This window comes from Moschus berezovskii, chromosome 19 (genome assembly GCF_049115385.1).
Source record: "Moschus berezovskii isolate FMDL1 chromosome 19, NW_MosBer_1.0, whole genome shotgun sequence".
Taxonomy (NCBI): domain Eukaryota; kingdom Metazoa; phylum Chordata; class Mammalia; order Artiodactyla; family Moschidae; genus Moschus; species Moschus berezovskii.
Window position 1 is genome coordinate 74,790,509 of NC_142478.1, and position 23,959 is coordinate 74,814,467.

Consider the following 23,959-nt stretch of genomic DNA (forward strand, 5'->3'; position numbering starts at 1 on the left):
AATGGCGCTCTTTCCTGGTGTTTGCAGGCGCTTCCTCATGCTCTGGCCAGTGCCTGCTCCCCTGTCTGCTCTGGAGCTCTGTCCTCAGGTGCCTCTCCAGCAGCGCTCCCCTCTGTGGCTTGTTAAACGCTCCCGCATCTTACTCCGAGCCTCCACCTCCTCACTGCTGCTGGAAGCAGCGCCTCTCTTTCCTCCACCCGAGTCCCCTGCAGGCCTCCCCAGACCTTTACGCCAGAAAGGACAAGGCCGCTGTCGCCCCCACCCATCCTCTTGTTTTCCTTGCGAGGCCTGGGTCAAGAAAGCAAATGGAACATCACATCCCACACAGATCAAACCAAGAAGCACAGAGGGCTCCCAGGTGTCGCTGCGTAAAGAGCCCGCCTGCCAGTGCCGGAGACGTGAGAGACGCGGGTTCAGTCACGGGTCCAGGGAGATCCCCGGAGTAGGCATGGCAGCCCCTGCAGTGTTCTTGCCTGGAGGAGCCTGGCGGGCTCTGGTCCACAGGGTCACAAAGAGTCGGACATGACTTAAGCGACTTAGCACGCACGAAACATGAAATGTACTCTCCCTTCTTCCTGAGACAGACAGACTTTCATGAAGACCTAGAAGATCAGGTTCAGGTTGCAGACTCCTGGGCTTCTCCGAGTTGGGTGTCAGCAGTCCCTGAGAACAGGCTCCCATCAGAGCCCTCTTCTCTCCCAGCCAGTGCTGTGTGCCCACCCCCTGCCATGAGCAGCTGCTGCGGCCCACCCTTGTGGCGAACACCCGAGAGGGCGTCCGCTCGCTGCTTTAGGGGACCCAGGGGGTTCTGGGGGCTCCTGGTGGCGTGCTCCCCAGACCTTCCTTGCGTGCACCGCCGGCTGAGGGGCCGGGTGGGGAGGGCCGGCCTTCTCACAGGCGGCCTGCTTGTGTCCCCTGCACGTGTGTTTCTTGCTTTCTCGGAGCCCTTGCTTCCCTTTGAATGCCTGTTCATCCTTCAGAATATGGTTTCTCCAGGCCTCATCTTCTAGTCCTCTCTTTAATATCCTCACTTTGGAGTTAAATCTACCCAGCTTCTTCTCGGGTTTCAGAGGTGCTTTACTGTGATGAAGGCCGTGCGTGCTGTCTGTCCCTGCCTCCCTGAACTGCCACCGTCTTAAGAGGAGGACCACTGTTTGGTTGTGCCCCGGTCCTGACACGGAGTCTCAGCAGTGGGAAGTGCTCGGCAGGCGTGGCTGGGCCCCACTGCTCCCTGGCCCTCCTGTGGTGGTGGCCCTGTCACAGCAGGAGCGGAGGCTGCTGCGGCGTGATGTGTCTGTCCTGGACTCACACCGGTCCCCGTCTCTCCCGGCTGTTAAGGAGTCTCCTCTGTAGAGTCCTGTGGGCTTCTGCTTCCACATTTACTGCCACACGTGGTTCTGGAATTGTAGCCTGGCCCTGGGATTGATCAGGCATTCGGGGACCCCGGCTCTTTTTTAACTTAGTTTCTTTAAGAAGTCATTGGTGATCAGCATGCCAGTGTATAGTTTAAAAGTGTGCACATTAAGTTTTGAGATACCATACACCCCTTAAGCTATTGGAACGTTTCGATAATGAGTACTGATGGCCTCCGAGAGTTACCTGGCTCCCATGTCCATCGTGTCATCCCTTCTCCTCCAGCAGCCGCTCTTCCTGTCCTCATAGACGAGTTTGCATTTTGTGTGAGGAGGGGCACTTTTCTTTTGGTCTGGCTTCACTCAGCATAATTATTTTGTGCTTCATCTGCGTCATATTACCAGCAGTTTCCTTTTTACTGCTGAGGAGTAGGAATCTACCGTTTAAGAACTGAGTGCTCGCCTCTGGCCGTGACCTCCCTGCTCCCCACCACCTTGGATCTCAGGAGAGAATTCATCTGGGGCTCGAGGCGGCGTCCCTGTAAGATGCCTGGGTGCTCGCAGGGGTTTGAGCTCCTCAGGGCGTGGGGATAGTTGAGATCTTTGCTCGCCCCGTTAGTGTGAGGACTGCTGGAGAAAGGCTTCCTCCTCTATTCGGGGGGGGGGGGGGGAGGTGTCTGTTCTGAGTAGCATGTCTAGTTCCAGTTTTAGAGACTGTTCTCTCAGGTGGGCATGAGGTTAAAGGTATTTTTGCATCTCTAAGAAGTACTCTTTATTTCTCAAATATTTTTGTATTGGTGAGGAATTCCAAAATAATTGTGCTTTCTTCTGTAAAGGATATACCAGAGGTTTTCTAGGATTTCTCCTGTGCTTTTTTTCCCCACTTAAGAATAATTTTTGAAATATATTTTGAAAAGGTTCACATGGTTCTTCAGTCAAAACAATGTAAAAGGTATACAGTAAGGGGCTTGAGAATGAATTTATTACTGCTTCTTCTTGGAATTCTGTTAAGTCAGACCTCAAGACACCTTGGAAAGAACTGGGCCCCATGTTAAGACTGTGAGAGGTGGTTTTTTTGCCTCTTTGTGTGTGAGAGAGAGTATTTATTGAACAATACTTTTTAGGTTTTGTTGTAAGATGACCCAAACGGTATGGAATCTGTCTGCGACACGGGAGACCTGGGTTTGATTCCCTGGGTTGGGAAGATCCCCTGGAAGAGGGCATGGCAACCCACTCCAGTCTTCTTGCCTGGAGAATCCCATGGACAGCGGAGCCTGGCCGGCTACAGTCCATGGGGTTGCAAAGAGTCAGACACGACTAGGCCCAGCACAGTCAAGCGTCTTGATTAAGTTTCTTGGGGGGTGGGGAGAAGGAAATACCTGTGTCATTTTGCAAGTAAGAGTGTGTCACCGCCCCCTCTTGTCCCCGGCGCCCCACTGAAGCACAGTTGTAGTTTGGGGTGTACAGGAGAGTGACTCGGTGTTTGTTCAGATCACACTCCATTACAAGTCACCACAAGAGCGTGACTGCAGTCCCCCGTGCTCCGCAGTGTATCCGTGTTGCCCTCTTGGGTCCATTTTGCCTGGGATGAAGACATGGTTGAGGGTCATTGGAGCGTCTCTGCCTCGTCGGTGGGTCTGGCGCAGCCGTGGGGGCTGTTGGAGGCAGACATGGTTGAGGGTCATTGGAGCATCTCTACCTCGTCAGTGGAGTGTGGCGCAGCTGTGGGAAGCTGTTTTGCTTGGGATGAAGACACGGTGGAGGGTCATTGGAGCGTCTCTGCCTCGTCGGTGGGTCTGGCGCAGCTGTGGGAAGCTGTTTTGCTTGGGATGAAGACACGGTTGAGGGTCATTGGAGCGTCTCTGCCTCGTCGGTGGGTCTGGCGCAGCCGTGGGGGCTGTTGGAGGCAGACACGGTTGAGGGTCATTGGAGCGTCTCTGCCTCGTCGGTGGGTCTGGCGCAGCCGTGGGGGCTGTTGGAGGCAGACACGGTTGAGGGTCATTGGAGCGTCTCTGCCTCGTCGGTGGGTCTGGCGCAGCCGTGGGGGCTGTTGGAGGCAGACACGGTTGAGGGTCATTGGAGCGTCTCTGCCTCGTCGGTGGGTCTGGCGCAGCCGTGGGAGCTGTTTTGCTTGGGATGAAGACACGGTTGAGGGTCATTGGAGCGTCTCTGCCTCGTCGGTGGGTCTGGCGCAGCCGTGGGGGCTGTTGGAGGCAGACACGGTGGAGGGTCGTTGGAGCGTCTCTGCCTCGTCGGTGGGTCTGGCGCAGCCGTGGGGGCTGTTGGAGGCAGACACGGTGGAGGGTCGTTGGAGCGTCTCTGCCTCGTCGGTGGGTCTGGCGCAGCCGTGGGGGCTGTTGGAGGCAGACACGGTGGAGGGTCGTTGGAGCGTCTCTGCCTCGTCGGTGGGTCTGGCGCAGCCGTGGGGGCTGTTGGAGGCAGACACGGTGGAGGGTCGTTGGAGCGTCTCTGCCTCGTCGGTGGGTCTGGCGCAGCCGTGGGGGCTGTTGGAGGCAGACACGGTGGAGGGTCGTTGGAGCGTCTCTGCCTCGTCGGTGGGTCTGGCGCAGCCGTGGGGGCTGTTGGAGGCAGACACGGTGGAGGGTCGTTGGAGCGTCTCTGCCTCGTCGGTGGGTCTGGCGCAGCCGTGGGGGCTGTTGGAGGCAGACATGGTGGCTCTCTGCAGATGCAGTCGCTGTTAGCAACGGTGGGGACGCGGCGTGCCGGCATCACGCGCCCGCACTCCCGGGTCATGGCCATGGGCGTCCGCACGGCTGGCAGGCCAGGCCCTCTGTGCATCCTGAGGCCCCGTGTGCTCCGCCTTGTGTGCGCATGCCCCCGCGAGGGCCTCCCTGCGGACAGCACGCGTGCTGTCTTCCTGTGCACGGAGCAGGTCGCTGCCCAGAGTGCCGGGTGCTGTGCTGCTTCTCCGCTTCATTCCTCCTGCCAGAGTGTCTGGGGCCTCTGTGGAGTGCTGTTTCCCCTCATCACCCCCCCTTTTTTTTTAGCTCTGCTTATGATAATGTCAACAAAGTTCGAGTCGCTATCAAGAAAATCAGCCCGTTTGAGCACCAGACCTACTGCCAGAGGACGCTGAGAGAGATAAAGATCCTACTGCGCTTCAGACACGAGAACATCATCGGGATCAATGACATCATCCGAGCGCCAACCATCGAGCAGATGAAAGATGTGTATCCTTTCCAGACGGCTACTCCGCCGCCTGCTGGAGTCCTGCCCCAGGACTCGCCCTGCTCGTGGGGGAGGGGTGCAGCTTGCGGAAGGCCGGTTACTATATTACTTGCATCACTGGCAGTTTTTCTCCAATTCAGTTTTCCAGTTATCGGTAGCTATTCTCAGTATCGTTGGTAAATCCAATTTTTCTCTGTCCATTTCAGTAAAGATTTCCTTCCAGTAAGTGCAATTGTGGAAAATTTTGGTGAACACCTTTTCCAGTCACGTTTTTCCCACTTAAGGTGTGGTTGGTTACGACGGTGAAAAGGAAGGAGCCGTGGACTGTGGAAGAAGGGGCCCTGCACGGCGCTGGCCGGGTCCAAACCGTCCTGATCTGAGCAGCATTGTACATCTGGGCCCAGTTATCTCATCTTTCAAACTGAGCGGCTCACCCTTCTGGTCTTCAGGGCCAGCTGAGCTCTGAGGATGTGTGGTGACTGGCCGGAGTCTTGAACTCTGGACTGGGCCCCAGGGCTGGAGGCGTGGGCTGTGCCCCGTTCGCTCCACCCCAGGGAGGCGGCCTCGGGGGGCCCTTCCCGCCGCCACCAGCTCTGCTCGGAGTCCCGCTGGCCCTCTCGGTGCAGCGCTGCCCCTTCTGCCTTTAAATCACGGCTCTGCAGTCGTGTTTCCTTCACATCCCAAACTGTGTCCCCGCTCACGTGAGCCTGTAAAGGTGTGTGATGTGTGCCGAGACGGGGGTTTGAAACAACCCCAAACACTGATGACAGCACGCTGTGGCGAGGCTAGACCCAGGCAGCGCTTACGGATTGTTTTCCGTGCGAACAAAGTCAGCTGCGCCTGAGATTCTGGACGCTGAGGGAGGCGGGTAGGCCGGACAGCCGGAGGGCACAGCTCGCAGGCCCCTTCCTAGCGCAGCTTCGCCTGTCTGATTTATTGAGTCTCTCAACCTGAACTGCAGAGCCAGACAGGTAGACTGAGGGCTGGATTTAGTAGCAAATGTGTTCTCAGCATGTGTTTCCAAAGGTTTTATGGTTGGTTTTTGTGGGGAAGGAGGGGGACAGGAAGGCAGGTCAAAGACCAATGAAGTTGGGAGTTGTTGCTGGGCCAGAGGAGAAGGTGCCCGACGCCGCCCGGCCCTCTCAGCGACGCCAGAGGCTCCTGTTGGTGGTGGGCCGCTCGGGGAGCAGGACTCATGCCCGTCTCCTGGGGGAGGCCAGGTCTCTGCGGGGGCGTCAGCGCACGCACCGGGTGGGTGTGTCCCCTGCTGTCTCACAGGAGCTGAGGAGGAGGTTGCACCTCAGAGCCTGTCCGCGGAGGTGCGCCAGCCTTCCGTCAGGCTCCCATTTCCTGCCTGCGCCTCGGGTTGAAACGGTGGCTTGTTGGCCTCCTTTGTCTTCGGTGCTTTGCTGAGTGTGAAAAGTACCTTAACATTTCCGAACAGATACATAGTACAGGACCTCATGGAGACGGATCTCTACAAGCTCCTGAAGACACAGCACCTCAGCAACGACCACATCTGCTACTTCCTGTACCAGATCCTCAGAGGGCTCAAGTACATCCACTCCGCCAACGTGCTGCACCGAGACCTCAAACCATCCAACCTGCTGCTGAACACCACCTGCGATCTCAAGGTCGGCTCACGCTCACTCCCACTGAGGGTGCTGCCGCTGAAGAGGCTCGTTTGACGGGGGCGTGCTTGTGTTTAGTGTTATTCGTGTTCAAAATTACACCAGAAATACTTGAAAGCGTTTTTATGGCAAAAACAAATGCCAGTAAAGAGTGCTAGTCTTTTAATACATGGCAGAAGTAAACAAGGAGGGAGGTCTGCAGATGGCTCAGATATGAAGAAGGGAATGGAGAGTCCAGTGGAAACGCGCGTGAGTCTGAGAGAACCTGGATGCGCGAACGGACACCTCATGTTCATGGGTCGGAAGACTCAGTGTTCTTAAGGTGGCAGTGTTCCCCAGTGCGATCCGCAGACTTCATGCAGTCCCTGTCAAAGCCCCAGGTGCCTGTTTTTGCAGAAACAGACAGGCTGATCCTGAAACACGTGTAGAAGCTCAGGAGACCCAGAACGGTGTTGAGAAGGGGCTGCTCTAGAGGCCTCATTCTTCCTGGTCTGCAGCCCTGCTGCCGAGCTGTGCTCGTCGAGACGGGGTGGTCCTGGCAGGAGTGGCGTGTCGCTTGTACGTCACCGAGGTAGCGTGAGTGTCTGTTTGTGGTGTGTCTGCGGTGACGGAGGCTCTGAGAGGAGCGCTGCCAGACCCCGAGGAGGAGGCCGCCGGCTCTGGCCATGGCCGTGACGGGTCAGGAAGGAGGTGGCGTCATGCCGTCCCTCCCAGCATGCCAGCCCTGCAGTAGGTGAGTGGCCGTGCCAGGCACAGGGGCCCCAGGCAGAAGGAGCATCCGCAGAGGAAGCAGTGAGGGCCGTGCGCCAGCGCCAAGGCCCCTGCGTGGGCTCCTCCGGAGCGCTCAGTGGCCCTGTCTTCAGATGGGCAGCTTGTCTGCTGTCTTGGGTGTTGACAGCTGTGTAGCAGCCAGCCTGTGAGACGTGCTGGAGGATAGCTTCCTGCATCAGACATGGCTGGGGAGGGCCCTGTCACCTCTCAGTATCCTTCTGAGTTAGACTTGCCCTCCCCTCGTGGGTGCAGCCACCAGACCGCTGTCCGTGGGGCTGGGCACAGGAGTCAGGGTGACCTGAAGGGCGAGGGTGCTCTTAGGAACAGCCAGGCCCACTCAGCTCTCTGGTTTTCCTGAAAATTAGAGTGATTATTTTCACGTCTCCTACTGCTTTTCTGTTTTTCTTTCTCTCTCTCACCATCGCAGTCCTGTTACGACAGATTGCTTTTGTTTGGTTTTGGAGAGCTATTCTTAATATTTTAGTGTATAATATTTCTGGGAGAAGTTGGCTTTTGCTTGAAAATGCTCATCCTTAAGAAGAGGAAACACAGAAGCATACTACTGTGCTGTCTCTCCACTGCCGGTGGACTTGTCTACCTCGGGCCATGTTGCTCCCTGCTCACCAGAATGTGCACCCACGCTGATGTGTGTGTTATTGGCCATCTGCACAGTCCAGGCATTGTTTGCGAAACCCAATTGAACACACACTCAGAAACACGAGAGGATGGTTTAGATACTTAGAGCAGTACAGTTGACCCACGTTGAAAAGTGTCCGTGTGGGTGTGCGTCATCTACATGGACATACACACTCTCTAGAGTCTCCCTCCAGACAGGACTGTGGTGCATGTCACCCCGTCGTGGGCTTGCCGTGGGAGCATGTCCCACAGGCAGGGCAGGGACCTGGGCGGCGGGGGTGCTCTTGAGCTCATCAGACACCCGTCCCCTCTTCAGATCTTGGGGTGGCCCTGATGCCATCCCACAGCCCCAGGCCTAGAAAGTTTGTAACTGGTGGCCTTACTGATGTCTTGTTACTTAGGTTCTTTTTTGAATTTTCAAGCAGGTAATTAGGTCACTTCCTTTTTCCATTGACTTCTGTGTTAGTAAGTACTTTTTACTCTTGACCCCTCAGGATGTCAGCTCTTTTAAGTGTCTTAGACCTTTAGCTTTTGACTCTGGTACAGTCAAGGCCAATAGCAGTCAGCTTCCTTTTTTGGCATCTATAAACATGCTTCATACTTGGTACCCAGCCTTGAGACCCAGTACACACTGGCCCCTCACAGCCCTCCTGGAACCCTCTCCCTGCAGGCATCCTGTTTATTTCTCAGGGCCACAGAAAAGCAACAAGGGCTGTGGACCCTACTTGGCGATTCTGCTTGCAGCGTGTTTTTAGTGAAACTTGCAGGGATACGTGGTCTCCAGCAGTGTTTGTCCCCACGGTTTGCTCACTGAGCCTCTGTCCAGCAGCCCCGGGGGGACCCCAGGCTGCTAGGGTCATAGCCTGTATGCCCCTGGGTGGGCCTCGAAAGGAGGGTTGAAAAGATAGAGAATGAAGCATCTTTGGGGCTCTTGTTCTAGGAGAATCTGAATTCACTCAGCCCCAGCGGCAACCAGGTGGGAGTGGTGGGGCATCTGACCGAGTCGGTTTCTGTTTCTTACACCATATCCTGGTTGTCTACCTTCCTCTGTATAGAGCTCTAGTAATTTGTTTTGTAGCCTTGGCAGTGTTTCGGTTAATGCTGTATTAGCTTTCAGTGTTGCAGTGTTAAAAGAACTTTTAAGAGCATCACACGAGCTTCCCGTGGGTGACCGTGAACAGTTTCCCTGCATAGATCTCTTGATTTGTTAAATTATAGCCAATGATTTTTACCTGCTGCAAGTGCAGGATACCAGTAGAAAAACATGCTCCTCCTTAAGCCAGCTCACTCTTCTGAAAGCCGGTAACTCACAGGGAAGGAGGAAACCCCTGTCTTCCCAGTGGGGTCCGGGCTTCGGGGTAGGCACGAAGCCCCGGCGGATGAACTATGGGCTTCCTTACAGTGACTGCCAGCGGATGCACGCACGCGGGTGGGTGCCGTTGGGGAAGCCACCGTCCTGCAGCGCCCAGTGCTGTGCTCACCGGGCGCAGTGCGCTCCCGGACCCTCCACTCAGACGCCAGTCCCCTCGGGGGCTCTGCCACCTCCCCACGCAGACGCCTGTGTACCTCCCGCCTTCACCCAGGCTGGAGCCTCCCTCAAGCCCCCCAGGATGTCATGGCCTGAAACAGCAGTAGTCATGTTTGAACTCACAGTTTCCGAGGTCAGGAGTTTGGTCAGGCAGCAGGGGCGGGCAGCAGCTCTGGACCACAGCTGAGAGACATGGCCCTGGAGGCTCAGATCATTGCCCACAGGCCTGGCAGTTGGTGCCACGGCATGGCCACATGTCACCCACGTGACCTGGTGTCCCCACGACACGGCCAGAGGCTCCCAGTTCCCCAGGTGGAAGCCACGTTGCATTTTATGATCTCACCTCGGAAGTCACACGGCATCACTTCTAGTATGTTCTCTTGGTTCAGGCAGTTAGAAAGGCTTGCCCAGCTTTCAGAGGAGGGAAGATAAATCCTGCCCTCTTGATACAAGCTCAGCCCCAGAGCTTGTGACCAGAGTGGGGGGTCAGGGTTACGTTGGCGTGCCTTTCTTCAGAGGAGCCCTCTCCCACAGCTGTCTCTAGGTTGCTCACAGCACGTGGGCCTGTCTGTAGAGGTGTGAGGTCCTGTCCGCCTCCCCAAGTGCGGCTCCTGCTTCTGTTTCTGCCCCCAGAGGAGGGTGGGGGTGTTAGCCCCAGGCTGAGTCCGCTGACCTGTGTGCAGGCCTTTCACCTGGGGCCCCGCGGACCACAGAGAGCTGGGATTCGTGCAGGCCTTTCACCTGGGGCCCCGCGGACCACAGAGAGCTGGGATTCGTGCAGGCCTTTCACCTGGGGCCCCGCGGACCACAGAGCTGGGATTCGTGCAGGCCTTTCACCTGGGGCCCCGCGGACCACAGAGAGCTGGGATTCGTGCAGGCCTTTCACCTGGGGCCCTGCGGACCACAGAGAGCTGGACCCGGCTGCGCTGCACGAGCCAAGGGTGCCCGAGGGGTGGTGCGTGGCACGAGCACATGGCAGAGCTTCAGACGGTCCACCAGCCCGCGGCTGTCCAGGGTGTGATGGCCTCAGCAAGCCATCTGGCTGTTGAGGTGAGGCTGGTGCTGGGGGCCAAGGGGGCCTCAGGACGCCACAGCGACTGTGCGGCCCCGTCCAGAGCGCCCAGAGCACGGCCCTGGAAGAGCCGCAGGGCAGGCGTGGCGTTCGCTCCTCCTGAAGACGTGCTGACGCTCAGAGGATGGGAACTGGGCGGCACGGATGCAGAACTTCTGAGGGCTGCCTCGAGGAAGCGGCAGGGCCTGTGGTCAGAGGTGCCGCGAGGGGGTGCCAGCGTCCACAGCCACGAGCCCTGAGGAGGTGGGCGGAGCCTTCAGAGTCCTTTTAAGTTGTTGAGACCTTCAGCTGTGGGGTCTCTGCAGAGGTTGGTGTCCATTAAGTCTTCTCAATGCCCCTGAGCCATGTCCCTGCCTCTATATCTCTATTTTTATGGACTGAGCTCAGCCCCTTGTCACTTTTCAGCCGAATTAAAGCAGTCAGCCTCCAGAGTGATCTCTGTCTTGAGGCTGCCTTCCTGCTAGATTCCAGTCTGTCTCTCGGATTAGTTCCCCAGGAGCTAGGAATTAAGAGGCCCTGCAGTTGTTTGGGACCAGATATGTTCCAGTTACTCTCCTTACACATTGTAATCTGGAGTAGCCCCAGCCGTTGCATGGTCACGGCCAGCTTGCGTGAGTCAGGAGAAATTAGAAGCTGGATTTTTTTTTGTCAGGATCCATCTTCAGTATGTGGAATGTCTTGCACAGCTTTGGGAGTGGTTTGACTACAGGAGGGGAAGGGGGTGGGCAGAGCAGGCGGAGGAGGTCACATATGTGGAGAGGCCATGCTGGAGAAGTCGGTCCCAGTGGCGACCGTCTCAGCGCTCGCTGGGGGCTGGTTTGAGTGATCTTACTGTCCATGCAGAACCGTTTTATCAAGTGGACTAAGCAGGATTGCTGTGGGTAAGCAGATAAGTAGAGGCTGCATACCGCTGAAAATGTGTTCTGTGCAAGACCTCTCCAGCCTGCTCCTTTCTGACACGAGGTGGCTGCCTTTCCGTTGTCGGGAGGACCAGGCAAGAGTGGGAGTGTGTCTCTCTCTCGGACTTCTGCCGCACGGGGTTGGCAGCGCTTCCTGGCGTCCTATTGGTGTTTGTGACGCTCTGCTGTTAACGACTTGACTCTCTCAGAAGGTGTCCTGTCTTGTTCTCCCCCAGATCTGTGACTTTGGCTTGGCCCGCGTTGCAGATCCAGACCATGACCACACAGGGTTCCTGACAGAGTACGTGGCCACTCGCTGGTACCGGGCTCCAGAAATCATGTTGAATTCCAAGGTAAGGACAAGCTTTGCATCAGCAGGAGACCAGAGAACTTAGGACGTGAGTTGCAGTCAGCCTGCGTTGAGGCTGGGCCTGTCTGGCCAGCCTCAAGGTACCATCTTGTCTCCCTTCAGCACTGATGTCTGGGCCCTCGGCTGGGCTAGTGCTGGCTTACAGGGCTGGGGGTGTGCTCCCGTCATCGGCCGCCTGCGTCCCTCCACCTGGGCAGCTTCCTCCTGTCAGCTGGGCTCTGCACAGCCTGTGGTCTGTGAATGTGGTCCAGGCCTTTCCTGTAAGTCAGACCTAGCTGATAATGAAGAAGCCTCTTCAGCAAAATTGCAATAAAATTGGAAGGAAACATTGGTGTGGAAAAAATAGGAGCTGCTGTAACTCTTTCAAAATGACGTGGTGGTCCTGCATCCAGGTCGAAAGCGCACCACCGGCAGGGCGTTTGCCCGCAGGAAATGACCAGAGAGTCTGTGGAGCAGGGCAGAGCCAAGAGTGACCCTGGTGTGAGGGCTATGAGCAGCAGCGGCCGCAGTGAGGGCAGCCATAGGGCCGCGTGAGTCTTAGCATGTCACTTTCAGGTAGTGTCTGACTGAGGTGTCTCAGTTGAGAAGGTCGAGGCGCCTGACATCTCTTAGCTCATCCTGAGTCTCGTGTCGTGAGGCCGAGATTGCAGAGCTCCGTCCCGCCTACCATACGTGGTGTGTGTAAGGGAGGCTATGAGAGTAGATGCTGGACCCACGTTCAGGTGTTGGAACCAGGAGTGGTCCTGAGAGGCTCGACAGCAGCGATTGAAGTGCACGGCCCTTGGGCTGGGCTCTCTCCCTCCAGCCTCGACACGGGAAGGACTTGGGCTGTGCACCAGGTTGCTTTTGTGAGGAAACGGAGTCTGTTTAAAGCAGGCAGTCACTCTTGGTGTCATGAATGTGTTTAGCTGTAGAAGTAAAATTCCATTAGAATAAATTCCTTCATAAGGAAGGGTTTGGCGTAACAGACGTTTCGAAGAAGAAAACGCTGTGCTGATTCTGTAATAATTCCGGATGGCAGACAGCCCCCCAGGGCAGGCTCCTGCTGTGGATGGCCATGTGACAGCTGCACCGTGCCAGGGGCACCCGCATGCTCATGGGGCCTGCCCGCTGGACGGAGAGCCATCTTGTGTGTCCGGGGCCTCTCACCCTCCCCAGGGCAACACCAGGAGGGTGGCCTCTGCTCTGGCGGCGTTAACCGTAGTAGAGGCTGGGTTTGGCTCCTCTTGCTCACGGCTCCTCTAGCCTGAGACGGCCACTCCCAGCGGTGTGGCCAGCATTTTCTTCTTCAGCGCAGCCACGGGGGACTTGGGCCAGGTGAACACCTTTGTGCTCCTAGCCTCACCAGCGTTGACATCTTCTGCCTGCCCCTCTCCCCACTCTCCTCTCACTTCCCCTGTGTTGAGCTCCGTGACTTCTACCGGACTAACTTGAGGAGCTGGCGAATGCTCCTGGGCAGGCGGCATGCCCTCCGCACGCCCGTGACGGCGGCCTCGTCCGGCACTGGCCCAGTTGTGTCCTCACAGCGGCTTGTATGTGGCTCCTGTGCTGTGTGCCCCGTGTGGGGTCGCCCCCCGCTCCTCCTTGGTCTGGAACGCTTGGGGAGTGCAGAGGTGGCCTCACGCCCACCCGAGCTCTCTTCCTGCTTCTCGGGGCGGGCTCCTCCTGAGGGGCCCGGGTCAGTCTGCTGCATAGGCCCCTTAGGGTCTCAGAGGCTGTGTCTGTCAGTGCTCCTGCTGAGGTTTGCAGAGCAGGGTCCTCTAAATCACATTAATGAGCTGGCATTCATCTGTGAAGAAGAGATTTCCCATTTTTCTCTTTTTCCTCCTCTGACCCCATCTTTGTTGTGAAACGTTGTGGACTCGGGTGGCTCTGGGGGTTTTGTTTGTTTGCTGTCCCTTATCTTCCTCTTTTTTTCTTTTTTTTAAGTACTCACTGTCCCAACGTTGGCCAGCTAGAGCGCTCGGTGTATTTGTAACATTTCATTTGATAGCGTTTTTAACTCGCGGAAACATGGCAGGAATGGAACAGGCAAGGTTCTCAAACATCCTGTGCTCCAGGTCCCTTCAGTGTCTAAATGTTTATCCAAGACCCTAAGCAGGTTTTGTTTATGTGGGTTTTATCTGTCAATATTTACTATATGAAAGTTAAAACTGAGAAGTTTTTAACGTGTTAATTTTTAAACGTATTTTAAAATGAAAGTTAGCGTGAATTAGGTGTTTCTCTGTTTTGACGGCTTATCTTCCGTAACAAACGCCTTTCAGTGAGCAGAGCGGTGATCTCTTTGCCAGTCTCTCCAGCGTTTGGCCTGGTTGGAGCACCGGCTTCTCACCCGGCGCGGCCTTCAGTCTCAACTCTGTGGTTTTGGTTTGAGTTAGTGAAGAAGAGTTTGGGCCTGAAGCTGGGAAAGGGAGAGTTGGTATCGTTGACACCACACTGGAGCCCGGCAGGGGGCGGGGGACTGCCCCGTGGGCGTGAAGCCACGGCTGGGTGGCTCTTGCTGGCACCCACACCCGTGTGAGGTCCTGAAACGCCCAGCATCGGGAGAGCAGGGTCCGCTCTCGTCTCATCTCACGTGTGGCATCCGGGGAGAGCCCCGTGCGTGTGTGGGAGGCTGAGGGACAAGGAGGGCGTGGGGCGCCGCGGTCGTGTGAGCGGGGGCGGCCCACAGGGCGCGGGGTTGCCGTCCGTCCCCGCCCTGCGTGGCACTGGCGCCCTCTCGCCGGCTCTTCGCCTTCCTCTCTGCGTGCTTTCTCACTCTCCCTGTGTGCGAGCTTCTGTAAGAGTCACTTAGAATGAGCTGCTGCCAGCGGTTTCAGCCTGCGTGTCCTCAGAGTGGCCCAAGTGCTGCCTGGGACAGCTGGTCTCCACCTAACCGTGGGCACAGTTGCTGTTAATCATACTAACAGTATCGGTAGGGAGCACGCTAATAACTACCAGGACATTCTAGGGAGATACCCCTGAACCTCCAGTTCCTACTGGGAAGAATGATTTTCAGATTCAGTCCACTTTATCAGAGGTATAGATCTGACCATTAGGTCTCTGATTTTCAAACAGTGCTTTGCTGCATTTCCATAGCCTTTAGTATTTGACTGAATGTTTTTCCTGTAGCTGTTGCCGTTTCTTCTTCCTTATTGCTACACTTCAGCATTCTCCATAGAACTCTACTTTATACGGTAACATCTGTTTGTCACTGTTATATGGTGATTCCTCCATGTCTTTTCACCAAATCCCTTTAAAAGAAAAACTCTACCTGAAACATGAATAGAAAAAGGAGATGAGAAATAGGAATTAAATAGGATCGAGCCAGCACACCCATTTTTTTTTTTTTTTTGGCAGAGATCATGGGTTGTTACTGTTTTGTTTTTAATGATTTTCAGAATGGAGAAAGATATTCTGGAAATGGAGCAACGCCCCTTTTGAGTGACTTCCAAGTTTCCACAATGAGTGATTGGCCCACAGATGTCTGAGACTAGCCACTGGCTGTTCACTGCTTTCTCGTTTTCCCAGCTTCAGCTTGCAGGGGTTCGAATTCTCTCTGACAAAGGATCTGATAAAAGAAATGAGGTCTACTATAGAAACTCTACCTTAAGGAGTGAGTCTGCTTTGAAGAGAGGGATGAAATCATGCCGTCTTGGCCCTTTAGCGTCTGACAAGAGAGCCCGTTGCGCTCGTCTCTGTGCACTGTCTCCGCTCACCGCTGAGCACAGAGCAGGCGGCGCTCACTGTCTCCCCCCTCCTCCTGCTGCAGGGCTACACCAAGTCCATCGACATCTGGTCCGTGGGCTGCATCCTGGCAGAGATGCTCTCCAACAGGCCCATCTTCCCCGGGAAGCATTACCTCGACCAGCTGAACCACATTCTGGGTAAGGTCCTCAGTGTCTGGGGCCCACGCTCACGTCAGAGCCCTTCACGAGGTGGAGTGGAGACGAGCTCCTGCAGCTCTTGGACTTGTCATAGGCATGAGCTGTTTCTGTTCGTCCTTGATTGAAAACTTGCTAAGAAAGTCCAGCGTTGGGAGGTGGTGAGGAGACAGCCCCAGGGTCCATTCCCCCTCTGCTGGCAGCGTGGCTGGTTTACCGCAGTCTTGATGACTAACAGCAGATTATTTTATCTGATAGGTATTCTTGGATCCCCATCGCAGGAAGACCTGAATTGTATAATAAATTTAAAAGCTAGAAACTATCTGCTGTCTCTTCCACACAAAAATAAGGTGCCATGGAACAGGCTGTTCCCGAACGCTGACTCCAAAGGTAAGTGTACTTTCGTCTGGGTCCTGAGCGCTCTGGGTCCCAGGGCTGCGGCTCCTGCGGTGTAACACGGCCCTGGTGGGTACTCGGCCTTCACTGCCCTCCTCTCTTACGGAGCTGCTGCGGCCGTGGGCTAAGTTGTCTGGAGGGATGTCTAGCTTTCCACGTGTTGGCCTCTGGTACTTCTTAATTTGGATTAAGTTCATGTCTTTAGAACCATTTTGTCATTGGATAATTTTTAAAGTCAGGTTTATCGTAGAATAATTTCCATAGAATAAAACTCAGCCTTTTCAGTTGTGCAAGCCTTTGACTTTTAACAAATGTATGCAGTCCCGTAACTTCACCCCAGTCGGGATGCAGAGCATTTCTGTTGTTCCCCAAAGCTGCATCGTGCCTGTTTGTGGTCAGTTGCCCCCCTCACCCAGGCCTGACAGCCGGGGGCTGCTGAGCCCACGGGGTGGGCAGGTCTGCTTTCACTCGTCCTACAGTGAGCCAGATGGGGCATTCCATGCCCGCAGCAGTGCCCTGAAAGCACCAGAGCAGGGGCTGCAGGATCTGAGAGCAGGGCGTCTGCCACAGCCTGCTAGTCAGAGCACGTCTCATGGTCAGCCCTGCTCCCCTCACTCAGAGAAGCTGCAGAGGGGTGGGGGCCAGTTCCTCTGCCAGCAGCTCACGTCTGCTCTCCTTCTGCGGCATGAGGAGACAAGTGTGTCCGCTTAGGGAGCAGACGGGTGTCTGTTCTGAGGCCCTGGACGTGCAGCAGCAGTTAGAGTAAGAGCCTGCTTGCAGGCAACTCATCGTCTGGGTCTCTCTCATTAATCGCAGTTCACAGAGAAGGGACTGTAAAGTCTGCTAAATACAGGAAGCCGGCCTTGACACGATTTGTTATCTGAGGTGTGGGCCTTGAACGGTTGTCGCAGTTTGCTGATGCCTGTGTGGTCATGGCCGTGGGAGGGGCGTCCCCTCCACCCGGATGGCACAGTGGACACTCTGGAGCCTGACGGGCAGCTTGGTCATGCTGTCTGCTCCAGCAGCTCTGGATATTGAACTTGTGGGTTCGCCAACCAAATGGGAAAATGGCATTTTAATTTGTTTTTCTTTAATTAAGAGTGAGGTTGAATGTTTTTTCACGTTTGTTGAAAATTTCTGGCTGCTGAGCGCCTTGAACCAGTAGTAGTGAAGATTGTCCTTCAGAGGAACCTAGCTTGGGATTCTCTCCAAAGTTACTGTGGTGAAGGGGAAGAGATGATTCTTCAACAGATGGTACGGGGCTAGTCGAATAGCTGTCTGAAAGAAAATCAGATTAAATCACTATTCACACATCAGAGTGAATTGTAAAACAATTGATCAAATGCTTTTCTAAAAATCATACTGTTAGAAATTAACAATATTTAGAGTACTCAGTATTTTTCTGATCTCTTCATGGGGGAAAAGTATCTTCCTGAGCTTTAAAAACAAACACACCAAGAAGAGAAACATGAAGGAAAGGTGGTGGGTTTGATCACAGAGGAGTGCAAAGCAGCCTGGACCCAGCGTGGCCGACGTGTAAACTGCTCCAGGCTGCACAGCATCGCGAGCGCCCCTGTGCTGCTGTGCTGACAGCCGCAGGCTCCTGCCCGGCCCTGTGCTCTGGGGTTGGCTCCAGGGGCAGGCTGGGCGCCCGGGCCTGTGACTTGGGGCAGTCACTGACCTCACCGTTAGGCATTTTCCTTAACTCAGAATGGGGCACATTTCACCCACCTCATAGGAGAGTTGGGAACACAGCCTCTCAGCATGATTTCTACAAAGTGCTCGTAGCGAGGGGAGATGGGGGTGAGCAGTATTTGCTGCGGCGGTAACACGGCTTCTGTTGTACATAGTGTGGTCTCGGCTGTGTGAGAGACGGTGCAGAGGAAGGCTCTACAGACGTGTCAGAGCTGAGCGGTGTGACGGGCCATGGGTGCGGGGAGGCCTCAGACTGGAGGGCTGGCTCTGAGGCCTTCTCTGCCCTTCACGGGAGCCCCTGACTGTCCTCAGCCCAAAGGGCTTCAGTCTGGGGACCAGCAGGCCCTAGACCCCGGGCACGGCCTCTGTGACCAAGTCTGGGCTTATGATGCAGCAGTGCCTTCCCCTTCCGCCTCTCCTGTTGGCCCGCCTCTGTGTCCCGCCCCTGGCAGTCACTGCGGCCAAGCCTCTGTCTCTGCTTCCCCAGGCAGGAGCTGCCCACGGGATCTTTGTTCCCCAGCCAGGAGTCAGACTCATGCTCCTGCAGTGGAAGCTTGAAATCTTCACCACCAGAGAAGTCCCCTGTTTTTTGAAATTTAAAAAAACGCAGTTCTTGTGAGAAATCTGTCTCCTTTTGTCAGGCCGCCTGCTGTTTGAAAAGCATGCAGACTTTCTCACTGCCCTGTAAACACATGTGCACGTGCGTCCTCAGTGGGGCCTTAAGCAGTGTCCTGTCCACGCAGAAGCTCCTGTGTAGTGGCTGCTGAGCTGACTCCGGGGTCAGGAGAGTTCAGCAGACGGCAGCAGAGGCCCTGGAGGAGGCGGGGGGTGGACAGGAGTTCTCCCTGGGCAGCGCCAGGGGGCAGGGCCTTGGAGCCTACAGAGAAGGTGGCCTCCAGTTCAGGTCCTGGTGACCACTTAGCAGGGTGAGGGCACAGGGGGGAGTGGGGGTTGGGATGCAGCAGGCAGGGTCGGCCTTGGAAGGGGAGAGGGTCCCCTTTTCCCGGAAGGATGTATGTGGACCCACTGGAGGGATGTCCAGGGAGGCCAACCTGGGGAGCCTGGTTTCCTAGTAGGATATGCTGAGTTGTGTGCGCCAGCTGCGGGGAGGGCCTGACCTGCCCTCGTGAGCGGGAGGCGTCACACTCAGAGCAGAGCAGACCTGACCAGGGCCCCGCGGCTCTTGGCCAAGTTCTCCTCAGCCCTGCGGCCCCGCGGCCCTTCCCGAAGCTTGTGGGGCGGAAGCCCCTGGTGACAGTGCCAGGGCGTCTGCCCATCCTGCTCAGGTGCGAGCTGAGCCCAGGGTGGGGGACTTGCTCTGCCCCACACGGTCCTCCGTGTCCTCTGGTTCACGCCGTGTGCAACCCAGCGATAAGGCCGTGCGGGGCACCCCTGCTGCAGGCCTGCCCGGGGCCACGCTCCCTTGAGGCCCGGGGCTGTGCTTATCGCTGATCCTTGGGGGTTTCAGGAGCAGGGTTCCGAGCTCAGAGTCTGAGGAGCATGGCTGTGGTGGCACAGCCTACACAGGTGGCCTCCTCCTCTGGCCCTCCTCGGAACTTGGAGCTGAGGGTGGACGGGACAGGTGGCAGCCTTGTTCTGGGTCAGAGTCCCGTCTGGTGGGTGAGGAGGCTCAGAGCGAGTGCCAGCCTGGCGAGCCGCACTGGGGCCCAGCGGGGGAGTGACCCGTGGGGCAGACAGTGGGGCCACAGTGCTGCACTCCCCCCAGAGTTAGGGGACAGTGTGGGGGCCCTGGCCCCCCCAGGAGAGGCAGGGTCCCTGTGGGATGCCATCCGGCCTCAGGGACGTCAGTCTTTGAGGGCTGGTGGCCTCTGCACCCAGGGACACGTGTGCACAGGCAGCCTGACTCAGTGCGGGCACAGCGCCTGGCATGCGGGGCGTGTGGCAGAGGGCCCGGCCTGCACCTGCCCGCAGCTCGCCTCCCCCAGCCTCCTGTCCCTGCGCACAGTGCAGGCGGAGCAGGCTGGAGGCCGGGCCTTTCTCCAGTAGCAAAGAAAAGAGAAAAGCCCTTTTCCTTTGAAATTGTTGCCTAGGATTTAACTTGAGGGAACGCGCGGTCTGATTTAGGCATGCCCATCACCTGGGAGTGCGTCCCTCTTAGCAGCAGCAGGAGGTGGAGGTTAAAGAGTGCTGGGGGCTCTGACCGCCTCAGATGGAGGGCTCTGAGTCCTGAGGCAGAGGCCACTCTGGGGAGGGGCAGGGGTCAGGCCCTGAGGGGCGCTGGGGCTCAGCAGGTGTCCCATGTTCCCCTGTCGCTAGTTGGAAAATGTACTGTTTGTAGAAATTCATTATGTGGACTTTAAAAAGATGCTGCTGTGTTTCACACTTCACTTTATGGACATGAAAAAGTGTTTTGTTGTGTGGAGTTTTGGATCACATCCAACGCGGTTTACTACCTGGATGGACTCCTCACTGAAGGTGGGTAGGGGTGGCAGGCCTCAGAGGCGACTCACAGGGCAGAGCCCAGCACACATGGGCACACCGCCCCCCTGCTGTCTCCAGCAGGGACGTGTCTCCAGGGGCCTGCGTGTTACACACACCTGTCAGCCGGACCCTGAAAGGAGGAGGCTGAAGCCACATGGCAGGAAGTAATCACTGCAAAAGTGACCTTGGAGCGGACCTAAGAGCACTAATACGTACAGCCTCTGCTCATGACCCTGCAGAGCGGAGCCATGCTTTCGGACCAGGCCGGGTTTTGTGGGCAGACTTGGGCCTGAATCCTGGCTCCCTGAGTCTGGTCTCTGCCGTCAGACGCTCAGAGGCAGAGCAGGCTCACCTGAGCGCCACGGCTCCAGTCCCCCATTTCGTGGGTCTTGACTTAAACAGGAAGTGTGCTGTGTGTTCAGTGACCTCTCCTTTGGCTTCTCACCTCTGCAAAACCTTTCTCTCTGTAGCTCTGGATTTACTGGACAAAATGTTGACGTTCAACCCTCACAAGAGGATCGAGGTGGAGCAGGCTCTGGCCCACCCGTACCTTGAGCAGTACTACGACCCGAGCGACGAGGTGAGTCCAGAGGGGCTGCCTGCCTGCCGGGGCCCACCACCGTGGGCCAGGGAGCGGGAGCACGTGCGTGGCGGCAGAGGGGCGCGCGCGCGGCGGCGTCAGCTCCCCCAGGAGCAGTGGAGGCCGCCTGCCTGTGGTAACAGAACAGCAGCGGAGAACTGAGAGACCCAGGCTCCTACTTCCCTGGGTGCCAGGGGATCAGAAGGGCGGCGTGCCTAGGGCCCCACATGGCGAGCCGTCCTGCAGGGAGAGCAAGTGCGCGTTTCCTCCTTGCCCCCTTCCAGCAGGCCAGAGTCGAGTCTGGGGTGTGTGTTTCCCACCCTTAAGACCTGGTGTGGTGGTGGCAGGGATAAGGTCTGGGGTGCCTGGTACAAGCACTGAGCATTGGAGGAGTCTCTGACGCACGTCGACAGCGTTAGCTTCCCGGTTACTTACAGAGAGGGGGCGTTTTAAAAGAAGACAGAAACTCACCAGAAGATACAAGGAACCTCACTGGGTAGTCTTGTCACATAGACACCAGTATTAAAATTTCATTCTTACATTTGTGTATCTAAATGTAGAAAAAATAAAGCAGGGTTCATTCCGTTTAACATAAATATGGCCGTTTGCCACGATGTTCAACTCCGTGAGACTTCGTGTTTTACTGTGATGCGTCTTCATAGAAAGGTGCTAGCCTGTGTCTAACTAGACGCGCGTGTCTGAGCATCGGGGCTTTGGCTGTGGACTCGCAGGGCAGCCAGCCGCAGCTATCCCCACCCAGTGCAGCGCCTGGCCACACCCCAGTGCCGTGCGGGGTCGCTGCCCGCTGTGGGTCGGGGCATGCGGGGCGCACCTCATACCTCGGGGGGCAGCTGCTGCCAGCGGGAGCCCAGAGCCTGGGCAGCGGCCTCCGCCACAGCCACCCTCATCTCAAAGTTCTGCTTTCTCTTCAAGCCCGTCGCCGAAGCACCCTTCAAGTTTGACATGGAGTTGGACGACTTGCCCAAGGAAAAGCTCAAAGAACTCATTTTTGAAGAGACTGCTAGATTCCAGCCGGGATACCGATCTTAAATTTATCAGGTACCTGGAGCTTTAACCATATAATAAGTCCTGGCAAAGGAGACAGGGTGTTATTAAATGTCATTAAAAGAGGGATTTTAGTATGAAAGCTTCGCAACGCGAGGTGTGGTAAACCATACAGCAGCGTTGGTTGTTTTTTTTAGAAGTGCTCAGAAAGAGGAAACACTGAACTCAATTTTCGAGAATCTGTGCAAGGGGACAGGGTGTGTGCGGCTTGTGTCAGAAGTGAGTGTGCTGCGAGGAACAGGACGAGGCTAGGCCTCTGCTGGGAAGTGCTGGGGACAGGCCGGCTGGGACGTGGGAGGGCTGGGCAGGGGCTTCTGCACGGCTTCGCCATGCCCCTCCCCAGGACGGTCCTGCTCCCCGTGAGGCCGCGGGTCTGTCGGCAGCGGGCGGGGGTTTGACCTGGAGTGTGACCCCCTCAAGTGAGGCCGCACGTTAGAGGGGCTCTGGGGCCTCCCGGAGACCTGGTGAGCCCTCGGGGCCCTTCCCGGCCAGCCGGCCAGCCTCTCCTTCCGGCCGGCCCGTGGCTGTACTGGTCACACTGGGGCATTGAAGCCAGCGCTGGCTGTACCCGTGTGGTGATTCTGGCCCGCCTGCCCGTCCAGAGTGGGGGCGTGCTGAGAAGAGGCGCAGCAGCGTCCACTGAACGGGCGTTTACAAGATGTGTGTGTCCCAGGGTGGACCGCCGGTTAGTAAAAAGCCCCCGGCCTGCACACCACAGCTGGAGAAGCTTGCGTGCCACAGCAGAGACCAGCACAGCCAAAAGTAAACAGAAACTAAAGGGAAAAATAAGAGGCCTCTGGAAGCCTTCCCTGTGGGCCACACCTCAGATGCAGGGGTGCTGCTTTGACCACTGGTTGGGAAGCAGATCCCACCACGTGCCGTCAGTTGTTGTCAAAGAAGGGTGTCCGGGAGGCTGGTGTTCCGGGCAGGTCTCTGGGGGCGTCTGAGGGCGGGTGCCCTGGGGCTGGAGGCGAGCCCTGCCTGGCGGGGCGGTTCCGGAAAGGTGGCCTCTGCTGCAGCCGCGTTCTCTGCTTTGTCCTGCCACTGCGCTGCGGCGCGCCCGTGGCTCACGGAGGGTCTGTCTGTCTGTCTCCCCACAGGACACGGGCCCCAGGATGGCACGCAGACCCCGCAGCTCCTGGCCCGCCCGTCCCCAGCCCGTCTGCGTGTCCAGCTGACTCCCCCAAGCCGTCAGAGGGGCGGCGCCTGGCAGTTGTGGCTTCTGTGCTTTCAAAGAACTCCCTCCGGCCAGAGCGCTGTTCTGGCCCCGTGTACATGTTGCCTCCGGGGACCTGCGGCTATGCGTCCCTCAGGGCTCCTCCCACCCACCTTGCTTCAGTCACTAGCCGCCTTCTGCTCTGAGAGATGCAGTGGCCCCTCCCCTCCCGAGTCCCGCCCCGGCTCCCTGCCGACCACCGCGGGCCCCTCTCTGCACTCCCACCGCCTCACATCACACTGATCCCTCGTGGGCACCAGGGGTACACTGCGTGCCCGGCGTGTTGAGCACTGTCTCTTCTCTAAAAGGGAGGAGGAGGCCCGTGTCGGGCAGCTCACCTGTCCTGCCGGGGGCACAGCACTTGCAGGACGCGTCACACACAGCCCTGCCTGCTTGCAGGACTCCCGCCAGCAGAGGCAGCTCCCCGGGATCTGGTGAGGGGCGCAGGCCGCGGGGTGCCCGCCCGATGCCTGGGAGCCAGGCGGGGGGACACTGCATCTTTCGGGAGCAGCTGCTGTGCACTTCCTTTCCTCCTGCAGCATGTCAGCACCTCAAGTTCATCCCCCACCTCCGGTGTGACAGTGTGTACTAAAGCCTGGTCAGCCTGTGGCCGAGCGCGGCCCTGTGCCAGGGCCCGCTCACGCGTGGGGCACCTGCAGAAGCCCGCGCTGGGCCGCGTGGAGCCCGGCCCCATGCCCTGTGCGCAGACCTCTGCCTGTTCAGCCGTCACTGCTCCCTCGCATGACTGTTAGAGCTTCTGTGTGGAGATGAGCCCCAGTGCCACGCGCCCGTGGCCGAGACGAAAACGCTGTTGTTGCCTCTGAGTCGTGTCCCACGGAAAATGCTGTCCAACAGACCACTTAGGAGAAGCCCCTCGGGTTTCAGCGTTTCCCTTCTCAGCTGCCCTTCCTCTCTTGCTTGGTTTCTGACAGCAGTGGAGAATGGGTTCTGTAAAGACTGCCTGCTAATACAAACAGATGCACTTGTCGTTCCTGAAAATAAACGGACGTCCTCTCTCTCCGTGTTCACGTTAAGATTCAGTGTTGATTTCCTCTGGATCATGGGGTCCATGCTTAGACCAGGAAGCCCAGCGGGCCCCTCCCTGCTGGGCGCTGCCCAAACAGCCTGGTTTGTGTAAGGCAATGCAGACAGCGTCGTGGAGGGTTTTTCCCTCCACACGGCAGAGCATCAGTTCCGACACATTCCTCTCCTCAGCTCAGAGGTCTGCGGTGTTCTGTCAGACTCTGATGACGC

General features: G+C 57.0%; 1 protein-coding gene across 1 annotated transcript in view; it reads left to right on the top strand.

The window, feature by feature from the left end:
* The window catches only part of MAPK1 (mitogen-activated protein kinase 1), a 55,219-nt gene extending 31,480 nt beyond the window's left edge, over positions 1-23,739 (top strand). Inside the window, exons 2-9 of the mRNA XM_055404959.2 lie at positions 4,361-4,543; positions 5,986-6,175; positions 11,315-11,431; positions 15,200-15,314; positions 15,570-15,701; positions 20,315-20,424; positions 21,358-21,483; positions 22,590-23,739. Coding sequence (XP_055260934.1) covers positions 4,361-4,543; positions 5,986-6,175; positions 11,315-11,431; positions 15,200-15,314; positions 15,570-15,701; positions 20,315-20,424; positions 21,358-21,474 — 964 coding nt within the window. The 3' untranslated portion in view covers positions 21,475-21,483; positions 22,590-23,739. The remainder of the gene's footprint in view (positions 1-4,360; positions 4,544-5,985; positions 6,176-11,314; positions 11,432-15,199; positions 15,315-15,569; positions 15,702-20,314; positions 20,425-21,357; positions 21,484-22,589) is intronic.
* The last annotated feature ends 220 nt before the right edge of the window (positions 23,740-23,959 follow it).